We start from the raw sequence: 22043 nt of genomic DNA, 5'->3' as shown, positions 1-22043 counted from the left end.
CAACAGACACCCAGCTTGAAATCAGGCTAGAAGACTTTGTTCTTTTGGCATAAAATCCAAGCACGCATTTACTTTTGCTGTGTAGTGCTTAACCAGACAAAGCATCTTTTATAGAAGTGTCCTTATAAATGTCTTCCATGGTAAATGTGCATGGTCATTTTGTAGTTCTCCCATGCTTTTTCCATGGTTATGCATTTTCCTTAGTTCACCATGGTTTGCATGTTTTTTAATATGTTAAATACTTCTGGGCTTTACAATGCTTACTTATGCTTTCACTTTGCTTTATTACACTTTGCTTTTTCTATGGTAAACTTGTATAAGGGCGAGTGCCACAACCTTCTCTTTACTACATGGCACCAGAGCTTGCGTCTGGAAAGAGAGGCTGATCTGCCCTACAATATGTCACATGTCCTTGGCAGGAAACAAGAAGAGTAGCTCCTGAACACCTAGTCACAGCACTGTTGTAAGGAAACTAAATAATATATTTGGGTTTCTCTTTGTAAAGGAGCACAGCAAGGATTTAAGCAGGATTAAAACATGTTTCCTTGTTAAAGTCACTCTTTTACAACTTAATTATTATCATCAGACACAATGATGAGGCCGCTAGTTATTAACAGACATTAAGCAATGATATCAGTTACCAGTTTTTGGAAGAAGCATCGGGCACGGTGCTGGTGTATGTTCATGGAGGATCTTGATGCTTCTCCAATGCACCTCCAATTGCAAAGCTTAGTTGTTGGTTTTTCTGTGTGTCAGCAACATTTTGACGAGACAGCTCCTGTTTGCATCAGATCAGGTGCTTGTGAATGGGTCCCACTACACCAGAGTGCTAAAACCAGGATATATTCTAAAGGAGAAATGCTATTAACGTGACTCGGGGCACCTGCACACCTTCTTGCTGTGTTTACTGCAGCAGCGGATAATGCAGTGCTTTAAACAATGAGCAGAGTGCCACCCAGGAGACTCCTCCTATATCTCTGTCAGGTACCACAGCTGTTCACAAGAGTCTCCCCAAACAACCCTCCTGCTCATTAAATCCTGGCCCTGTTCCCTGACTCACCTGTCAGCTGTGCCACATTTCTGCTAATGAATGCTGTATTGTGCGTTCCTGTGGGGGGCTGTTGAAGTGATTGTGCTTGACGCGTGGCCCAGCTGTTGGGGTGGGCTTTGGTTCGCTGTGGCGTGGATCCCATGTGAAGCCACAGCTTCAGAGGCTCAATCAACGATTTTCAAAACCGGGAAAATAATACAGAATAAGCTTGAGCCCATAACTACACCTTTGTAGCTTGTTCATGGCACTGTTTTTTTAAATGAATGAATGTTACTAGTGTGCCTGCTTTCTTATTCATGATTTCAAAACATTGCTGATATGTTCATATTCCCTATGAACTGGCTTATACTTTGAGATCTACAGGTTCAAGGACTTCCAAGAGTGCCGTCTGTCAGTAATTTATTATTATTTTTTTATTTTATTTTAGTAGTCACCAATTTTTTATTATTTTCTCCTAATATTTCTCCAATTATTATTTAAGCTCATCTCACCACTACTTCCCCTGCGCTGACCCTGCTCCAGTTAAAAGCACTACTGTAATGCCTATTTTCCTCTACCTGTCCCCAGGTGTGGGTGAGGTGTAGGTATGACTGTCTGTGTTCCAGGGCAGTTTTGTCAGGTATAGGTGACCAGGATGTAGACATGCGGCAGTAAAAATTCACATTGTGTTATTATCTGAATAGAAGTTTGATCGATCCCCTACTGCCGCAGAGTTTCCGGTATTTTTTTCAAACACTTTTAAAACTGGACCTGACAGCTGCTCTTGAATGTGGTGTTCCACCCAAAGTTCAAAACAGTTTATCTCTTTAGCACACACCTTACTTCCGCACAGTTTGGTCCCATTGGGTATGAGATATGAAACTGCTGTCTGACACTGGCCGGCCAGCAAACCTAGACCGCCCAGCTCAACTATACCTGGGGACAGGCATTGAAAACAAGCCAGATTGAAGCGCACCTGTTCTTTGAAACCATTAGTACATTTTAAAAAAACATACTGCAAAACAAATGAATGCCATTTTTTTGTTTTGTTTTACTTGCAAAGCAGTTTAAGGAATTAAATATGTCTCTTTTAATATGATTGTTGCCTGTGTGTGTGTGTGTGTGCGTGCGTGCGCAAAAGGCAGTGTTAGGCCAGCCAGCCTGGCTGCTCATTGATCCAGCCATGCTTGTTTACAGTGTTTTGGCAAGTTGCTGATGTAGTGCTCCCGGGGGGCAGTGCTGGGTTAATTGCTGTTCTACTGAGTGCCAACGAGCAGCCCAGCCTCAGTGCTGCATTAGAGGAGACACTAATTAAGGGACAGTGCTGGGTTAATTACTGTTTTACTGTGTGCCAGCGAGCAACCCAGCCTCACTGCTGCATGAGAGAGAAAGAGAGAGAGTTCTGTCTGTCACACTCTACATCAGTGGTCGGCAATTAAATTTGACGGCGGGCCAAATGACCCGCAGGCAGCCACAGAGTGGGCCACTTGCAATACACCCCCTCAAAGAATGTGTTGCAGCATGGCACAAGGCAAACCGGCTAGTGAATAAAAACAAAAATAAAAGCTGGTCAAGCTGTTTGAAAACAAACCAAAGAGGAAAAAAGAAGTAAGAATTGTGATAGTATGTCTTTGTAACCTCCAAATAAATATTAGTAAAATAATATTTTGTTTGTTACTCTGCATTCCTGTCTCTGTAGGAAAGTGCCATTACTCATTGAATTTGTCATAACGCAATGAAGCATTAGAATAAATGTATGCTACTTTTGAATTGTGTTTTATGTTATTCTGTGTTCCTGTCTGTCATATGAGGATTCCAGTACCACAGGGAGGCGTAAATGTATCCTCACAATCAGCAAGTACTGTACTTTGGAATCGATATTGCAAAAATGTTCTGCTTACTTGCAAGTAATATATGAGGGTCATACGGGGAATCTCCCATGACAGCCACCTTGCGGTAAAATGAAGTCCAGCTCTCACTCAGCCATTAATACAACCATGCCAGGAGGCATCTGCCATTTGCGGACCACTGCTCTACATGGTGAACATAAGTGTCTTGATCTTCACATGCTCCGAACATCCTTTACATATTTGATACAGATTTGCATTTAGATATTATTTGATAAACTCTCAATTTTATACAAATCTCCCCTTCATCACGTTTTATTTTTTTACATTTTTTGAAGAATTAAAAAAGTCACCCAGTTATGTTGAAATGAAATACATTGTATGTAACGATTTAAAATTAGATCAAATTAAAAGAAACTTGCCAAGTAGACACAGGTTCCTGTGGATAACTTCATCGTGTTATGAGTATAGCCATTTGGAATAGTGGAATTGTACATAGAAGTAAAGACTAGACAGTAATCTCTACTTGATCTGACTTTCCGACCTCTCAAATTTCTGTAATTCAAGAGCTGCATCAAAACTGAACCCACAACAAGGTCCGTAGTGGAGACGTGTTTATACTAGGGCTGTTATTGGTTGCAAAGCGTGTTTATTTTTAATATTTCAACAGCCGGATTGTAGCAGGTCACAATAGGGGCCTCATGGTTAACTCTCGTCTAGGGTTGCCTGTTTTCCTTCCTGGATTGTCTTGGTTTTGAGGAAGGTGTCCCAGGAATTAAATATGCCTTCCCAGGGCACTAAAGGACTGTAACATATATTGAGCACAAGTTAGATACATCAGGATACAATATTACACAATATGAGTTGGTTGTCAATACTATAGTATTATTGGTCCTCAGGTGGCAGGTCTGCTCGCTGAGTCATTTACTGATTATTTTTGCATTGGAATCAGAGTTCTCTGTATGTACGGTATGTCACACTTTAGATCTCATTGTGATTCACTTTGTGAAGAACATTCTTTTGCAAGGCTCACTTTTTTCATGACACTGGCTCTGTGTTTGAGGTACGGCGAGGGACGTTATGATTATATAGTTGTACTGTAACTTCAGTTTTTCCGCTCATTCCTGGCAAACTCTTGTTCTGCACACAGGAATTAGCTGACAGTCAAGGTGCTGTAAAGTATCACTCACAGAAACAAGAAGAGAGTGCAGAGGAGTGGGAGGGAAGTGTAGTTCATTTGCAGAACAATGGCATACCCATTGTTATCAAAACACAACCTGATTAACTAGTCTTCAGTACTTTGTTGGTTGCTTGCAATTTAGATACAGCTGTGAAAAAAGAGCTTCCTGTACACTTTTCAATTTATATATTTAACTTTGTAATTGTTCTATAAAATTATTGTTTGCATATCTCATCATGCACCTGTCTACATGCACACGAATGACTGATGATCTTTACCTAGAAATGGTTTTGAACAAAACCTCAATGTGCATATTCTTCATCAGTGTATAGCTTTGCTTCAAAATGCACTCTGAGGATTTTTTTTTTTGTTACTTGATTATAATAAGATGCATTCTAGATGAACAAGTCACCAAAGAAAATGCAAGGTTAGTTTTGATAAAGTAGGGATTTGTTCAATAGCTCCAGTAACTAGCCATAGTTATGTAATAAAATTTAAAGAAATTATAAAAGAAAGAAGCACAACACACTTGGTTTTAACCCCCCCCCCCCCCCCCCCCCCAACCCCCCCCCCCCCAATTCGTCGGCACAGCCTGTCATGTCTCTGGGAGGTCAAGCTTGTTTGTTCATTACCAACACCTACAGTATGTAGGCCAACAAGGATTCACACATTTGTGCTGTTTTCTTTTCTAAAATTAAAGAATGGAGTTAATGCTTTGAAAATCTGCCAGTTATATGAATGAATACGAACGTGGTCATTTCTGCAACTATTGTAAAGACAAAGGTGGAAACAAGACTGCATAGCAGTTTCACCAATTCTAGGTTTTACTGCGAGCTTGATTAGTCATAGTGTATAGGTAACAAGCTTAGGTGTGTTTTGTTAAACTCATAGTAAAACCAGGAATGGGTCAAATTGCTGTGCAATGGGAATATTGGCTCCAGCACTATTGTAAATAGTCTCATAAAGTGAGCCAATAGTACAGTGCAGCTCTACAGTTGCTGCTGACAGTGAATACTGTGTGTCAAGGCATTCTAAGTGTAAAGGTTAGATTAAGGTGCCCCAAACTTCTCAGTATAGTAAAATACATTAGCTTTAATTTTTAACCTTTTTCTCTTTGGATAATATAGCTGCAAAGACCCAGATGTGCGATTCATCCTGACGGTAAATGTCTGAAGAACAAGTGACATTCTTGCAGAAAATCTATATTTAGTGATGTATTTAATTACTCAGTTGATTGAAATTGACAGCTTTAGTGACCTTTCTGTGCACTTGAAGTGATTGATGCTCACATTAAAATGTGGTCCTGAACACACGACCCAGGCATTTCGATACCTTTGCTCTTGCATCTGCCTAGTACGACAAATTAAAAGGATACAGTTAGACAAATATATTAAAATACCGATAGATTTTTATAATGCCAGGGTATGAGAACTATTGAAGTTCTGGTCATATATAAACGTTGCATTGTTCTGCTGTTTTATGTTAGCAGAACCTCATGAATTAGTCTTCAGTAGCCTCATTGGTTGCTCTGCGATTTAAATACAGCTGAATAAAAGATGCATGAAAAATGAGATTCCTGTATGCTTTTCAATGCACATATTTAACTTTGTAATTGTTCTGTAAAATTATTGTGCATCAGAAGATTCATTTTAGATGAACAAATCGCCAAAGAAAATGCAGGGTTAGTTTGGATAAAGTAGATATTTTCCCAATCGCTCCGATAACTAGAATGGCTCATCCAGGAAAGGTGGAATACCCCTATAGCCTGGAGATCGCTGGTTCGAATCCAGGCTATGTCATTGATGATTGTGACCCAGGGGCTCCTTGGGAGTGGCGCACAATTGGCCCGAGCTTCTTCCGGGTAGGAAGGGATTAGGTCGGCAGGGCAATCTATGGTTCACAGCACACTAGAGACACCTGTGACTGATAGAACACCTGCAGGTCTACAGTGGAGCCATTCAGATCTGTGTTGTCTTCAGGCACTATAGGTCTACTGGCTTCGTTGTGGAGCCGCAATGTGAAAGATGACTGTTTGGCAGGAACACGCTTCAGAGGACGCCGGGGGGGGGGGGGGGTTGCAGCGATGAACCGGTATAAAAATAATAATTGGGCATTCCAAATTGGGGAGAAAACCAGTGTAAAAACCATTGCCGCCAACTGCATTTAAACCAACCCCCCCCCCTCCCAAAAAAAAACACGATTTCTGAATTGAGCAAATTAAATGGAATTAGAGCATCTCTCAGCAGCGTGGCTCTTCCCTTTCTTATGAGTGTGCTGACTGTCCCATCCTTGTGCCCTGGTCTTGCTGTGCAGCGGTCAGCATGAGTGAGCAGCTCTCCACCCCGACGCCGATGAGCGTCCACCTGAAACAGCCCAGCGGGTGGGGCTCCCTGGACGAGCAGCGAGCATGCTGGGAGAGGAAGCGGAGGCGCGCAGCCCGGGAGCTGGTGGAGACGGAGCAGAGGTACAGTGAGCAGCTGGAGCTGGTCACTACGGTAAGGACCTGCACTAGAGCTGCACAGACGCAGTATATTATAACATTGTTAGCGCTCAACAGAAATCAGGTGAGGGGCACTGCTATCCATCGGCCTACCATTCAGAGTGAAGCTAGTGAGGAAACAGCTGATTGGGTTTGTGGGGATTTTGTAGTGCTCTGCAGAGAACAGCAATCCACACAAACCCAAGCAGCTGTTTCTTCACTTGATTCACTCTGAATGGTAAATCAGCCCAATCAACACCAATGACCTTCACTTGATTGTCAGCACCTGATTTCTGTGGAGACTTCAATCTGAATAATCTGTTTGTGTGACTCTACCCTACACACAACTCCATTCACAGAGACAAGCAGGATTCACATGTAGTACCTGTTACAGTTCAGTATACAGACTACATTTACAAATCACGTAGAAATCCAGTTTACATAATATTTAAAAGCATTGTTCTCTGTTGTGGTTTCATGCATAAAGTCTGACTTTAAAAAATATTCATAAAGCATTGTGAGCAAGGATTTTGGTCAATATTTGAACACCGTTGTGTTATTAGGCTTATTAAATGTCACTCCCCCCACTATACCCCTCCCCTCACAAAGTGAATTGGTTGTCCAGTGAATCATGCAGCCTATATATATATATATATATATATATATATATATATATATATATATATATATATATATATATATATATATATAGAACTGCAATTCAGAAGTACAGTGATTGGCCCAAAATGTAACAACATACCAGACACTGGCCCTTATACATGCAAAAGTAGTGCTAATAACTTTACGGATATCCAGAAGTTTGCAGCGGGTCTAATAAACATTACCTCTACATGCAGGGGCTTTGATATCCCTCATCAGAAGTTGAAAGGACCTTCAGTGCTGATCTGCAGAAGCGCTGATCAGGATAAAGCCTGTCTCGGATATCGAGCAGCCATCACAAGCTGCCTCATATTGAACTGAAGGGAACAGGCCAGCGACTGCATTGCAGCAGGTGCCAATACAGCATGCGTTGAAAGCTGCCAATATTGAGTGCTGAAGCCAGAAGGACAAACCTGTGAAGGATATTAGGGTTTACTGGAGCCTAGTCACAAAGGCTTAACTCAATTTAAATCATTTTACTTTAGAGTCTTGATTGATTTTAAATACTATCTGAAGTTTTCTAGACTGTTAACCCTTTAAGGTACAAGGGACATATTTGACCTACAAATAAAATCGTTAACTTTCTTGTTTGTGCAATGAGTTGTTCTGGTCGTCTAAATTGTCAGATTCCTTCTTGTGATACTTGAGTCACTCTGAAATGTATTTTAAGAATAAACCGTTTGAACAAGCACTCAGTTCCTTGTGCACCTCTTTCTTGTATTAACCTTAAAACTTGAGTTCTGTATATGCTAAATATAGTTCAATTGCTGCATCCTCCATCCTTCCTAGTAGCAGGCATGGAAATGGGTTCTTAAAGCTTGGTTAGCACTCCTTCAACGAAGAGCCTCATTGAGAATGTGCAGTGAAGTAGGAGAGGACCATGCTAGCTTTTCTACATTCAGTTTGCATCCCTGTTTTTTAAATGGGTCAGAATAATTGAGATATCACGAGTGTTCAATGTGTTCTCGTTGGTTTCAGTTCAGCGTGTGTGGTCCCTTCGCAGACGACAGTTTCAGTAAAACATGTGAGCTTTACACAAACGTACGCAGGTGAATTTCACACTTCCTTTTTTTTTTTTTTATTTTAGTACTTTGTTGAAATTTTGAAAGCCAAGGGTACCCTGAGGCAGGATATAAGAGCCGCCATCTTCAGCTCAATTAAATCTATTCATGCAGTAAACCAGTAAGTATCCACTCAATTATTTATAGGGTATTTATTCTTTGGGGGCTGGGGAAAGAAAAAACATTAATTGGCGAGTTACATATTAATGAAGCCGAGATTAACTCAAAAGGAGTTCAGTTCGCCTGTCTCGTCCTTGGGTAAACAGGGTCTGTGTAGAGGCTCAGACTGCATGGTGAAACTGAAGCCAAAGAAATGAAGCAAATCTGCGTATTGAAAAAGTGTTGTTTTTTATTTTACAAACTGTATTTGTTCAGTTATTTGCTTAATACTACAACTTCCATTTCACTAGCTCACCATTTAGTTTTTATCACTTGAATTTTGCATTTCTTTAAAAACATTCATTTTATTTTTTTTTTAAACACTGGGATCATTTGTGGTCGCATACATATTCTTACTCTTTCATTTCTTACCTGTGTAATATGCTGTTATGTTATGTAACAGCTGTTATGCTGTTATCTCTATCGTTGTCTATTACTGTTTCTACTTCGGTCTTACTAACTATTCCAGCAAAAATCTTTGCTAGCTTCCCTCCCTAAGCCCTCAGGAGCCCAAAGGCAAGTAAAGCGCTCCTCCTGCACTCAAAGCTAGATGGGTGTATGAGTGCGATTGGAGCCACACTCATGTGACTACCCCTGCACTCCAAACTAGATGGGTGTGGGAATGGGATTCGATCCACACTCCCGTGACTCCCGCTGCCACCATTGTCACCAATTTTGCAGAGTCCCTTTGAAGTGACATTTAAAAGGGTTTGACTTATAAAACACACAGCAACTGTGCCACACACAGGGCAAGAACGTACAGGTTTCCGGCTTGGAATTAATCATTTTGAAATATTCAAAGATATGTATGAAGCGCAGCATGGTTTTCAATTCAGTGCTTTTTCACAGTTTTCTTGAAATCAAGCCTGGGCTGTTGAACAGACAGCGAAGAAAATTTCAGAAAATGAGGCAAAACATCTAAAAAGCACAAAGCATTAAAAATATATTATAAGTTCTGTCAGACATGCACACGCAAACAACTATGTTTATTCACATGCACCGAACTTGCTTTTGTATATTGAAACGGGTGAGGAGATGAAGTAATTGATGTCTTCATACACATTTCATAATTAAAAAGAGCTCAGATTGAAATGTATTGATTTGATGTTACCATGCATCTTCATTAGAAGTGTTTATTGAGTTTGCAAATCGACGGGGATAGCAGGAAGGGATAATTGGGTTTCTGCACTGGAACAAACTATAATAAAGAAGTTGAAAGTGCTGTCACTTCATCAAGTAAGTAGCACAGTTTCAAAAGTATTTGAAAAATAAATATTCTGAGAGAAACCGTCTAGGGGGTTTCTTAATGAGAATAAATGCGGTTTGAAAATAGATCAAATAATGTCCCGCATGTCAGAGGCAGATCCTTGTCACAGTGCAAAAATATTGAATAAAATTACAGAGCCTAATTTGAAGGTCTTAAAGGTACCTCGTTTGATAAATGGCTTATTTGCAATTTTAAATGCACTAGTTGAAATTAGTTTTTGGGGGGGAGGAGGTCCTCGCAAAATTTAAAATTTCAATTTTAAAATCTATTTGTACAAATGTTTTTATTCTTAAAGATGCTTTCAAACCCAATGTGTGAACCAAACAAGAGAAAAGAAAATGGATTTTAAAGTGGTAGCTAGAAACAGCGGGAGACTTTAAAAATCGAAAAAAACAACGAGAGGCTGATTGCATGCTAATCCTGTCCCTAATGGACAGGACAGGTTGCCCTCCAAATGAACAGTACTCTTTTAGTTTTTTCTTTTTTTTCTTTTGTTTTCTTTAACAGGATCATAAAAAAAAAAAACCCTGAAATGCTGCCTGGCCGACCTCTACCCTCATTAGAAGCCTCTCTACTCTAATGCTAGTCTCTGTTGATTATATAGCAAGCCTACCTTGACTTTCAACGTAATTAAAATCTATTTAAATCAACTTCACGGCGGCACAGTCTTACTTTTAAACATGTACCATTCCTGGGAGCATTGTTAGGGTGAGCCATGCTCTGTGTGTGTGTGTTATTCACATTTGGATAATAAGCTAGGTAAAAAGTGAAATCGCCATTTCTTTTTGTTATCATGCTAATTGATTTCTGTTTTTCTATTTCTTTGAATGAAGTTGGTTCCTTACGGCACTGAAATACCATAAAATTCCTAATAATTGACCCTAATTGCAGACTGTACCCCAATAATCCAACATATAAGAACGTTTGCGAACGAGAGGAGGCCATTCGGCCCACCGGTGCCTGTTTGGTTCCTAATAGCTGATTGATCTAAAAAAAAATGGTCAAGTTGGGTGTTACAGGTTCTAAGTGATTCTGCCTCAACAACATGAGTAGATAGCCCATTTCATCTCCTCGCCACTCTGAAGAAATGTCTCTTTCCCTCTGTACTTAGTCTATCTGCACTTAATTTCCAACTGTGTCTAATATGAGACCATGAAGTAGCCCATCCCATGCAGCTGTGCCCAGAAGTATTGACACAGTGTGTTGTCAGATTTTCACCCATTCATCATTCATTCAAATGTCATTTGAATTGTTTGGTGTTTTTTTTGGTAGTGGGGTCCTGCTGCTCCCATATTGAGTAGAATCCTAAGTGCCTGCACTCAACAGCCATCCTCGTTCCATTTAAATCATGTGACATTTCAACCAGCCGCATCTACTCTACATTCATATATAGAGAGCCATTAGGGCAGGCGTAGCTGAAAGGTCACACTGTCACATGATTTGATTTGAATGTGGACGGCTGTTCAGTCCCGACACTTAGTATTCTCCAGGCAAGCTTGAAGCTAGATACATCGCCAAGGTAGATCTGTTATTTAACATCATGCAATCAAAAAAACTACAACATTATAGCAGAAGTCTAACAGAAACTATAGTACAATACAATATTACATGTTAGATTTCAAAATGTCAGATCTTTCAATTTTTGTAAATTTTTTCCTAAGTACATGGAAAACTACAAAGCAATATGTAATTCAGTATGTTAACTTAACATTGTTTGGCAGGTTTCATTATTTGACTTTATGAAACAGTTCATTCTATAAATGGATGCAAAACTTTTTGCCATAGCTGTATATTACCATCTTGTGCTGCTCTCCACCTGATTAGCATGACAGTGGCACTTCATGGGTTAAGGTAATTTGTTAAACTCGCTCTTCCTGGGTTAGTTAACCTGCTCTGTGCTTGAACTTAACGAAATTTGAAGTAAGGCTTGATCCTGATGTTGCGCAAATCCTGTTTTTATTCTGGTGTCCCTGTCCTCTCCCAGGTCTCTGCTGTCTCACCTGGAGGATGGGAAGTTCGGGCCGGGGTTTGACGAGTTCTGTCCACACCTGTATCACTACACAGCCTATGCAAACAACATGGAGAACGCTGTCAAAGTCCTGCAGGTACCAGCTCGTGGGGTTTGGGGGGTGTGTGGGTGGGGCGGGCGGCTGCTGCTGCTGCTGCTGTTCCTTCACCCTGCCATTCCATTATGACCGCTCAGCGACCAGCCGAGGGGGGTGAAGGGTCTAACTGGCCGATTAAAAGCCGTTCACATCATCTAATTAAAACAGCTACAATGGCATAACCTTCATGACTGGCGCTGTGAAGCAGAGGCTCATTAGCACTGTTGCTGTCAGGAGCGAGCCGCTACCTGCTTCTTCTTTAACGAAAGTTAAACTAGATATTCAGTGGCTGATCACTTGCACCCCCACCCCCGTACCTTGAGGGGTCTGTCTTCTTTCTTCGACGTTTGCCTGTAGGAAAAGCAGAGAGTCACCTCTTTGACATTTGGCAACCTCTCACCTTGTTTATCTCGAAGACCTCTCTCTGAGCGCCCAAGATATCACTGTCTTAATTAAGACGAAAGATCTGGCCTTGGCAAATTGACTGATTCCATTGATTAAAGACTAGCTGTACAAGACCCATTGATTTTAACAGTGGGTCTACATAAATGTAATTGTTGGAACATGGAGCTACATAATTACAGCGATGTGACAGAGAGGAGCTGGTTTGTCCCTTTCAACCTTCAGCAGCCCCTTTGTTTTGCGTGATAATGAAAGCAAGCGCAATTAGCAAAATGTTTTTTCTGCCCCCGACACGGATTCTGAAAGATGAACTCTCTGATAGGTGGCTTATTTTCAATTTAAAATAATTTTCATTCTTCTAAAAATGTGCAAGCTCAGGTCTGTCTTGTTAAACTCCATATTAAAACTAGGAGTGGATCAAACTGATATGCAGTTGGAGTCTTATTTCCATCCCTGAGAAGAATAGGGAAATACCCAATTGTGTCAGCCCATGGAAACTTGGGTCTGTTCTTCACTGACAATACGTGGGGCCGATGGGTCTGCGACTGACTCGCCTGTCAAAACCGGCAGGAACAGTTTGTTCTACAGCAATCCCTACAGGCTAGGCACAGGGTGAGCTCAGGGCTGCAGGGCTGCCCATTGTCCTCAATGGGCCAGTGGTTCGCTGACATCCACTGTCGAGCTGCTGGGTGTTAAGAGGCAATTGGTCGTGTGATCGGAGGGTGCCCACTGACCTTTAGTCCTGCAGAGCTGTTGTGGGCAATTGCTGCAGTAAGGGAATGCAATTAGGGAGAAAACGGGTGGCATAACTGGACAGACTAAATAATAAAAACAAAACAAAAAAAAAAAAACTGGTTGTCTTCAGTTTTTTTTTTTTAAATCTGTATATTGGTGAAGGTCCCCATGTACATTGGGACACAGACGGCTTGTTGTTGTATCTCCTCTGAACAGGTGCAGGTGAGCAAGAACAAGGCTTTCGCTCGCTTTAAGAGGCTGCAGGAGAGCCGGCCTGAGTTCAGGGGGCTGACACTGGAGGAGCTGCTCCCTCTGCCACTACAGCGTATTCACCAGTAAGTCTAAGTAAAGCAGCAGTCCACACAAACCCAAGCAGCTGTTTCTTCACTTGTTTCACTTTGAATGGTAAATTAGCCTGATCAAACAACACCAGTGAACCTCACCAGTGGAGAGCTTGAGTAATTGGTTCTTGGAGCAGTACTGGAATTACACCTGCACAGCTCATTTCTAAAACCAAATTGTATCAGAAATTCAGCCTTAAAAAGTTGTTGAAAAAGGGCTTTGTGCTTGAAAATCTGGTGTGCCCAGTAAACAAAGATCTAAGCAGAAGCAGCAATAGAGAACTATGGGGAGCACACAGGATAAGATATTAAACAGGCAAGAAATTAAATGTTGGGAAAACGTACATAGCATAACAGTATCCCTTTTAATGAATATCAAACTATAGTTATCAGAACAGGCTTCTTTAAATAGCTTGTTAGTAAATATTGCAGGTGGTGAGAGGGGCTGGATTTCTTCTTCTGTTCTGTTTTTAAATAAAGAATCCATGCAGTTTCAGTTCTGACAAGCTGTAATAATATCAGGTGTGTTTTTAGGAGGCCCAGTGCTGACACAGGCAGTATTCTTCACACTTGAGTTCTTATCAGTTTATTAGCTCCCATTGATCTTCAGTAGTTTTGCGGAAAACCTTAATTGTGACCCGCTGTAGAGAGAAAGGGAGGGAGCTATTGTGCGTGAAACTGATTTCTGCTTAGATATATCCAGAAACTGTCAAAATATCCTTTGTTAACCACCATCATTTGTTAGCTGTAATTGCATGTGTTCCTGATCCATGTCCTGAATTAATACAGCATGAAGAATGTGCTGGGAACAGGCTTGCTAATGAACACAGTGGTGTGATCACATTGTTTTACTGTGCTGCTCGGGATGGCTCAATTATACACACTTATTTATGCCTTTTGATATCTTTTTGTTTTTCTTCTTTCACACTGTATTGTTTACATGCTTTCTTTTGCTTTTGTTTCTTTCCATTTAATTTGAATGTCTCAGTTCTATGGACTTCCTTGTTCATTTGTTTGATTTTTCTTTATTTCTTTCTGCTTTTCCCTTTTCTCTTCCCCATTCTTTTTTCTTCTTCATTTCCTTATTTATTTTGCCTTTTTACCATTTTAGTTATAATGGCTTAATTGTATGGATTTTTTTTTCTTTTTCTCTCGTTCTGTTTGTTAAAACTAATGAAAGAGGATTTACATATTTTAAATCTGTGGTTAGCATTCCTTTAACACCAGAGCAGCCCTTCATGAAAGGTGAAAGGATCCAGCGTGAATGTGTTCCCAACAGACAGTGGAAGTCATTGAAGCTTGATGATGGAGGGGCTAAGTGATCTAGAGGGATGATGAGGGAGGCTTAGTGATCAGGAGGGATTAGGTCTGAGTGATTTGGAGGGATGATGAGGGAGGCTGCGTGATCAGGGGGGATTAGGTCTGAGTGATCTGGAGGGATGATGATGGGGCGCTGAGTGATCTGGAGGGTTGATGATGGGGGGGCTGAGTGATCTGGAGGGATGATGATGGGGCGCTGAGTGATCTGGAGGGATGATGGGGGGCTGAGTGATCTGGAGGAATGATGAAGGAGGCTGAGTGATCTGGAGGGATGATGAGGGAGGCTGAGTGATCTGGAGGGATGATGGTGGAGGCTGAGTGATCTGGAGGGATTAGGTCTGAGTGATCTAGAGGGATGAGGAGGGAGGCTGAGTGATCTGGAGGGATTAGGTCTGAATGATCTAGAGGGATGATGATGGGGGGGCTGAGTGATCTGGAGGGATGACGATGGGGGGCTGAGTAATCTGGAGGGATGATGATGTGGGCTGAGTGATCCATAGGGAGGCTGAATGATCTGTGGGCTGGAGTGTGGATCCCGTGTACCAATGACTATACACCAACATTAACACACTACACATAACATATGCACAAATAAATAGCCCAGGGGCGGGGCACTTTATCACAGGGCCAGACAGACTTCCTGATTCAAAATTATGTGACAGTTAATGACCTTTTAACTTGTCTGGTCTTATCCACTCGCCCTCTCTGTATGTAGAACTGGATGGGCCAAAAGAGCTGAAAAGTCATACTGTAACCTGGTTTGACGAGAGTGAGGAAGTATGCTTAGTGCTATGCCAGAATCCTCTAGACAAGAACACAGCCAGCTAACGACACATACAGAGAAATATACTACCTATATGGCATCAGGATTAGGACAGAGAGAAGGAGACACTTCACACACACACAGAGTGGTGAGGGTGTGGAATGGGTTAAAAAGTCATGCTGATGATATTGAATCACTGGAATCCTTTGAGATCAATCACTTGCTAGGAACTGGGCAAGCTTAGATGGGCCAATGGTCTCTTTTTCGTAAACTTTCTTATATGTGGGATTATTGGGGGAACAGGCTGCAGGTAATTTTTAGCAATGTTTCAACCTGTTGAAACCCATACATGCATGCATACACACTAGCAGACCTGCATACCTAACGCTGTATTACACGTTTGTCTACCTCCTCGCTTCTAATTTAATCTCTAAATGTATCCAGGAGCGCGTATAAAGTGTCGAGTGTGTAGATATCACAAGAACATTGCTATAAAAAAACAGACTGCCACAGAAGCAATGGCTGCTTCCTCCTGGGATTAGCAGTCAGCTGTGTGGCTTGCTATGCCTCTTCCAGTTCGCAGAATAGCCACTTGCACTCCCTCGACCCGCTGCATTAGAGCAGCTCGCTTTTTAATAGCACTGTTTTAGGCTTCTCTCTCTAACTCTTTCTCTCTCTCTGTCTGTCTGCGTCTGTGCCTCGTGTGTCAGCCTGTAACCCTGAGTTCCCTGAGGGCCGGGCTGCCTGACATTGACACCAGTCGACAGTAATTAATCTCAGCCCAGTGAAGTCTCGCTGCATGCATCCATATGCTGGCACCAACTGCTGCCAGGTCTTCTCGGGGAAGCAGCTCGGAGGAAGGGCCTATCGGTTGACATTATCCTGCTGTGAGCATCAAGTGCCTCCAGGTGTTACTCACTCAGGCTAGGCCATGATGCTGTAGGGGTAGGGTAGGGGGGTAGAGGTAGGAATAGGAAGGGGGCTGGGTAGGGCAGGGCTAGGGGCTGGGACCCGGGGGGGGGGGGGGGGGGGGGGGGGGGGGGATTTTTCACTAAAATAGGAGGTTCAAAACATCCAGGTTTGTAGGTTGCACAATGGTTGTTGTAAAATCCACCTGAGGTTTATCAGGGTAAGGATGATCCATTGACAGTAAAACCTGTCTAATCTAATCCAGTCCCTCTATAATTCTGCATAATTGTTGGGCCCCGACCAAATCCCTAGTGAAATGAATGGCACGATCCTCTGTACCATCTGGAACCTGCCTATTCTGGAATCAGGCATGATTTGTAAGTCTCTCTGTATCTGTAAAGTCTGTCTATAATCAATATACATCTCACTGTGCAGATCTGGCACCAATTGATTATTTTTTCTAAATGTATAATCCAGTATGTTGTGTAAATCCACACATTCCCCTCAGGTACGGTACATGTGCAGTAAAATACTTAAATACTATTACTAGCAAGTAAAATGGACTCGATCCTTGATTTACAAGGTATAGCTGGACAATAGTTCTACTGTATTTACTTTAATGGAGATTTTGAAAGCAATCAAAACAAGTATCACTGTATTTTAATTTTAAAACCTGTATTTGGTACTGTAGTTTCAGAGGTTTGAGTCTCTAATCCTCACCAGAGATCTTATACTGATACTGTAAATCACCTCCTGGAGTCGAAACTGTTAATTTATGAATTTGTCAATTTTCCCGATAGCGGTGCGTGATTATGTACGGATTATGGTTAATTACCTCCTACTATAGACCATCTATCATCTGAGAGAAAAGACAAGAGCTGGGATAAATTGTTTGATTTTCAGTGTTTCAGCACAAGCCTGCTTTATAGCAATTGTATAGATGTTTTTGTCTCTGATCCCTTTCCGCTTGTGAGAAGCAGTGCATTTCCTAAGCAGATTCACATTGCTTCAATATTTTGAGCTCTCAAACCGATAATTATGGAGCGATCTTTGCCGAGTTCAGCAGCACATGCTATCTTAATTAGGAATTTTCAATGTTTAATGCATTTTTATTAAGTAAAATAATTGGACAGATTATTTTTTTCCCAGCACTGACAAGGGTTTTAAGTGCTTTAAATGACCCAACATGTCTTCTAATAAGAGCGCATTTCATCTGCATATTACAAAGGAATTAGCGCTGGATATTTAAATAGAGTATTGCTTTACCCTTAATCCTGCAGTCTTCATTATACATAATAACTTAATTGCTACAGATATCATTCTGCTTATATTATTGTCTTATTCATCTTTGGTTTCTTGATAATGAGACGAACGCCCTGCTAAATGAGAGATTCCATTTACATTATTCTGAATATGCCCTGATATCGCTAATTGAAATGTTCTATTTTTTTTATTAAAATGCGTCTTTGCTTTCATTAGAGTTCTTTCATTTCTCTAGTGTAATGAGTATCAGAACATTTAGTACAGAGAGATAATGCCAGCCGTGTATTTGCTTGATAATGGAACATGTTTTGGAGCATGATTTCGTTTCTTTTAGACTGCGTCAATGTCAGGTTTAAAATTTGGATGGAATTACATTGCAATTCACTTGCATCTCCTCAGCCAATCCGGTTCTGAGTTGATACTGTACAGATATGGCTAAGTTTTGAATCATCCTATAGAATGAACTAATTTTGCTTCATAAAGTCGAATGAAACCTGTTTAACGATGTTATGTTAACATATTGAATTGCACACCATTTTGTAGTGTTCCACATACTTGACAAAAAACTGACAAATTGAAAAATATGACATCTTGAAATCTAACATCAAATACTGTACCACTGTTATGGCTTCTTGACTTTTGCGATATCATTTTGTAGTTTCTTTGATTACATGGTGTTAAATAAAATATCTAAATGCTATATTTATAATATATATATTATAATATATATATATATATATATATATATATATATATATATATATATATATATATATATATATATATATATATATATATACAGATAATAAGGTCCTGATAATTCCTGATGAACTTTGTTCGTTACACTAACAAGCAAGGCGATGGTCATAACCTACCTAGGTTCTCGACCTCGAACAGTGTGTATGGATGGATACCGAGAGCTGGAGCTTTGTCACGTATTTTGAATCATTGCACTACCTCAAATAATTTAAAGTATTGGTAGCCTTCTTGCTTGCACTCACTTACAGATATACAGCTGTAACTATGAAACTGAGTGACAAATAAAAATAAAAAAAAAACACTGTCTTTATGCTTAACCCCCCTGACTTTGTCACTTCAAATAATGTATTTTTAGCGGTTTGTAAACACTAAAGAAAAACACAAAAAGACACTTGTGCACATTATTCACCCATCTCTGACAGAGCTTGAACAAATTACTGAAATCCGAGACATCGTTGTATTTATTTTTATTCCTGAGTCTGTTCTACTCAGTGTGTCTGCACTGACAGGAATTAAAAAAAAAAATAACTTGGTGCCATCTCAACTCCACCCACTGGTGTATTTTTTCAATGGCATTGTGCACACTAACAAAACAATTATTTACTTTTTGTTCATGTTTTAATTGAATTAATTTACTCATCTTAACTTGGTGTTTGGTTCAAAGTTATACATGGGAGTAGATTATTTGGCGTAAGGATATTTAATAAAAAACACAAATTTTTTGCCTAAAACATGATTTATTCATCTTTTTTTCTGCAAATCCACTGTTTTACCTGGATTATAAAGGCTTCTGTATGTTCTGTGTACGGACGCTCAGCCGGGCCTTATTGCATATATATTATATTCTATTATATTGTAGCATTTTCTGTCCTAGCAAGATGGTGGAATCAAGTGGAGGGACAATAATCAATTTTTGGGGTGGGTCAAGACCCGTATTTATTCAGAAGTAATAAGGCGACAGTAAAGTGGTCAGGTAAGGGAGGTAGGAGAACACAGACACAAGACTGAGGCCAGCTCCTCTCAGTCTGCGCTGATTCCTCTCTAGCCCCCGGCCTCTCCCCTCTTTACCTCTCTCTCTGGTCTACTCCGGCAGTGGTCTCGCTGCCTCACTGTTCTCCGTCGGTCACATCCTGACCCGATTCCTCCCTCTTATCTGTCACCACTTGCAACCTGTAGTTGTTTTCTCCTCCAATTAACGGTCTTTTAATGTTTGCTTATTTTTCTTCCGTGTTCTTTTATACTAATACAATTGCTTTTTTTTTTTTTTTCTCAGATAGGTGTCAAAATTAGTGGCACCCCTAAAGATTCTTATAAATAAAATCATACAAAATTAATTCTGCATTAACATTCTACTTTAAGTACATCTCAGTCTTAAGGAACTGTATTGTGGTCTTCCATGGCTTCCTGAGGTAACACGCATGTAAAATCCATTTGTCATCCATCACCTTGGGGAAAGGCAAAGAACTCACAAATGAAGAGAGACAAATGGTTGTTGACATTCATAAAGCAGGCAATGGGTACAAAAAAATTGCTAAAAACCTAAATATACCACTTACCACTATTAGGGCAATAATTAAGAATTTCAAAACCAGTGGAACAATGGTAAATCTGCCTGGTAGAGGACACAAGTGCATCTTGCCCCCAAGCACAGTGAGGAAGATGGTTCAGGAGGCAAAGAAGAATCCAAGGGTCACAGTTGAGAATTACAGAACTTGGTTGCATCTTGGGGTCACCAAGTCTCCAAATCTACAATTAGACGCCACCTCTATGCCAATAGCCTATTTGAAAGGGTTGCCAGAAAAAAAGCCTTTATTGAGAGCAACCAACAAATGTAAGCGCCTGGAGTTTGTTAAACGGCATTGGCACTTGGATTGGAACCGGGTGCTGTGGTCAGATGAGACGAAAATAGAGCTCTTTGGCCACGCACACCAGCAGTGGGTTTGGCGTCGAAAGAAGGATACGTATGCAGAAAAGAACCTCATACCTACTGTAAAATGTGGTGGTGGATCTTTGATGTTATGGGGCTGTTTTGCTTCCACTGGTCCTGGGGCCCTTGTTAAGGTCAAGGGCATCATGAACTCTACCAAGTACCAGGACATTTTAGCCAAAAACCTGGTTGCCTCAACCAGGAGGCTGAAACTTGGTCGCAAGTGGATCTTCTAGCAAGACGATGAAAAAATGGTTAATTGACCACAAAATCAACATTTTGCAATGGCCATCTCAGTCTCCGGACATGAATCCCATTGAAAACCTGTGGTTTGAATTGAAGAAGGCAGTCCATAAGCGCAGACCGAAGGATATCAAGGATCTGGAAAGATTCTGTGTGGAGGAATGTTCTAAGATCCCTTCCAATGTGTTCTTCAATCCAATAATTTTGAAGGTGCCTGTATATACATGCAGTGGTTTGCAGAAGTATTCACCCCCTACCAATAATGTCACATTTTGTTGAATTACAAATAATGTTATGCACAGTTTTTCAAACTAACTTTTTTTTTTAATTTTTATTCAAAGCTGTGGTGGTTAAACTGAGCACTGTTACATGAGGAGGAGTTTAAATGTCAACAAAACTTGCAAAGAAAATGTACAAAATGAGATTTACTGGTTGCATAGGTATTCATCCTCTTAAGTCAGTACTTGGTAGAAGCACCTTTTGCAGCAATTACTGAGTCTTTTTGGAAAGGTCTGTACTAGCTTTGCACAGTAGGATGGTGATATTTTTGCCCATTCTTCACAGGAAAATTGCTCCAGTTCTGGTAAGTTTGTTGGGGATCGTCAATGGAATGCAATCTTCAAGTCTCGCCATACATTTTTCATTGGATTCAAGTCAAGACTGACTGGGCCACTAAAGAACATTAATTATCTTGTTCATCCTCTCCAGTGTGCTTGTCTGGCTGCTCAGTTTGGGAGGGCGACCTGATCTGGGTAGTGTGTGGGTGGTAATGTCTCTTCTACTTCTTAATGATGGACTTCACTGCTGAGAGGGATAATCAGAGCCTTTTCAAATTAACTTGTACCCTATTCCTGCTCTTTGCCTCTACCACTTGATCCCTGACTTCTTTCAAAAGCTCCTTGGTCTTCATGCTTGCTTTGTTGGATCACTTCCACTTGCAGCTTGAAAGTCTTTATATACCTGAGGGAAATTATCTACAAGTTAAACCACTTTGAGTACACACAGGCTGAAACCATTTCACTTTCAAACAAATCATTTGCACCTGAACTTAGGGTTGCAGTAGCAAAGAGATTGAATACTTGTGCAACTGAGATTAATTTGTATTTCTCTGTATATCTTTCTTGTTTATATTTAGAATTTTCGGTTTTAACCAATAAAACACCCCCGATACAAAATAAATGAAATTGGTGGATAGCCAGTATACACCGGAAAACATTTGGAAAAACTGTGGAAATGGTTAATTAATTCATGTTGGCTTTACCCTTTTTCTATTAAAAAAATAAAACCTACTACAAAATTAATAATAAATATATTTCCCGGTGCTGCTGGGCAATGTCCTGCCTTCCTGACTTGCATCTATCATTGATTCGTTCTGAATACTTTAAACCCGACCCAACTACTGAGTGACAGCACATTCCTACATTTCTATTGGAGACTGCTTGCAAGATTTAAAACAAGATTACAATCAGCATGGAGGCTTGTTAGCAGGATTTAAAGCTGTAGTACAGTTAAGAAGATTTAAAACAGAATTGTGGCGAAATGTACAAAAATGCCTAAACCCAAAAACCTCAGAAGAATATGCCCGTGACCATA

At 40.5% G+C, this 22043-nt stretch overlaps 1 protein-coding gene across 1 annotated transcript in view; it reads left to right on the top strand.

Annotated features, from left to right (window-relative positions):
- arhgef39 (Rho guanine nucleotide exchange factor (GEF) 39) overlaps positions 1-22043 on the top strand; it is a 67606-nt gene that overhangs the window by 5464 nt on the left and 40099 nt on the right. Inside the window, exons 3-6 of the mRNA XM_041255318.1 lie at positions 6371-6552; positions 8284-8378; positions 11668-11788; positions 13142-13260. Coding sequence (XP_041111252.1) covers positions 6371-6552; positions 8284-8378; positions 11668-11788; positions 13142-13260 — 517 coding nt within the window. The remainder of the gene's footprint in view (positions 1-6370; positions 6553-8283; positions 8379-11667; positions 11789-13141; positions 13261-22043) is intronic.

This window comes from Polyodon spathula, chromosome 7, assembly GCF_017654505.1.
Source record: "Polyodon spathula isolate WHYD16114869_AA chromosome 7, ASM1765450v1, whole genome shotgun sequence".
Lineage (NCBI taxonomy): Eukaryota > Metazoa > Chordata > Actinopteri > Acipenseriformes > Polyodontidae > Polyodon > Polyodon spathula.
The sequence above is the reverse complement of the archived record's forward strand: the minus strand, read 5'-3'. Positions and strand labels throughout refer to the sequence as shown.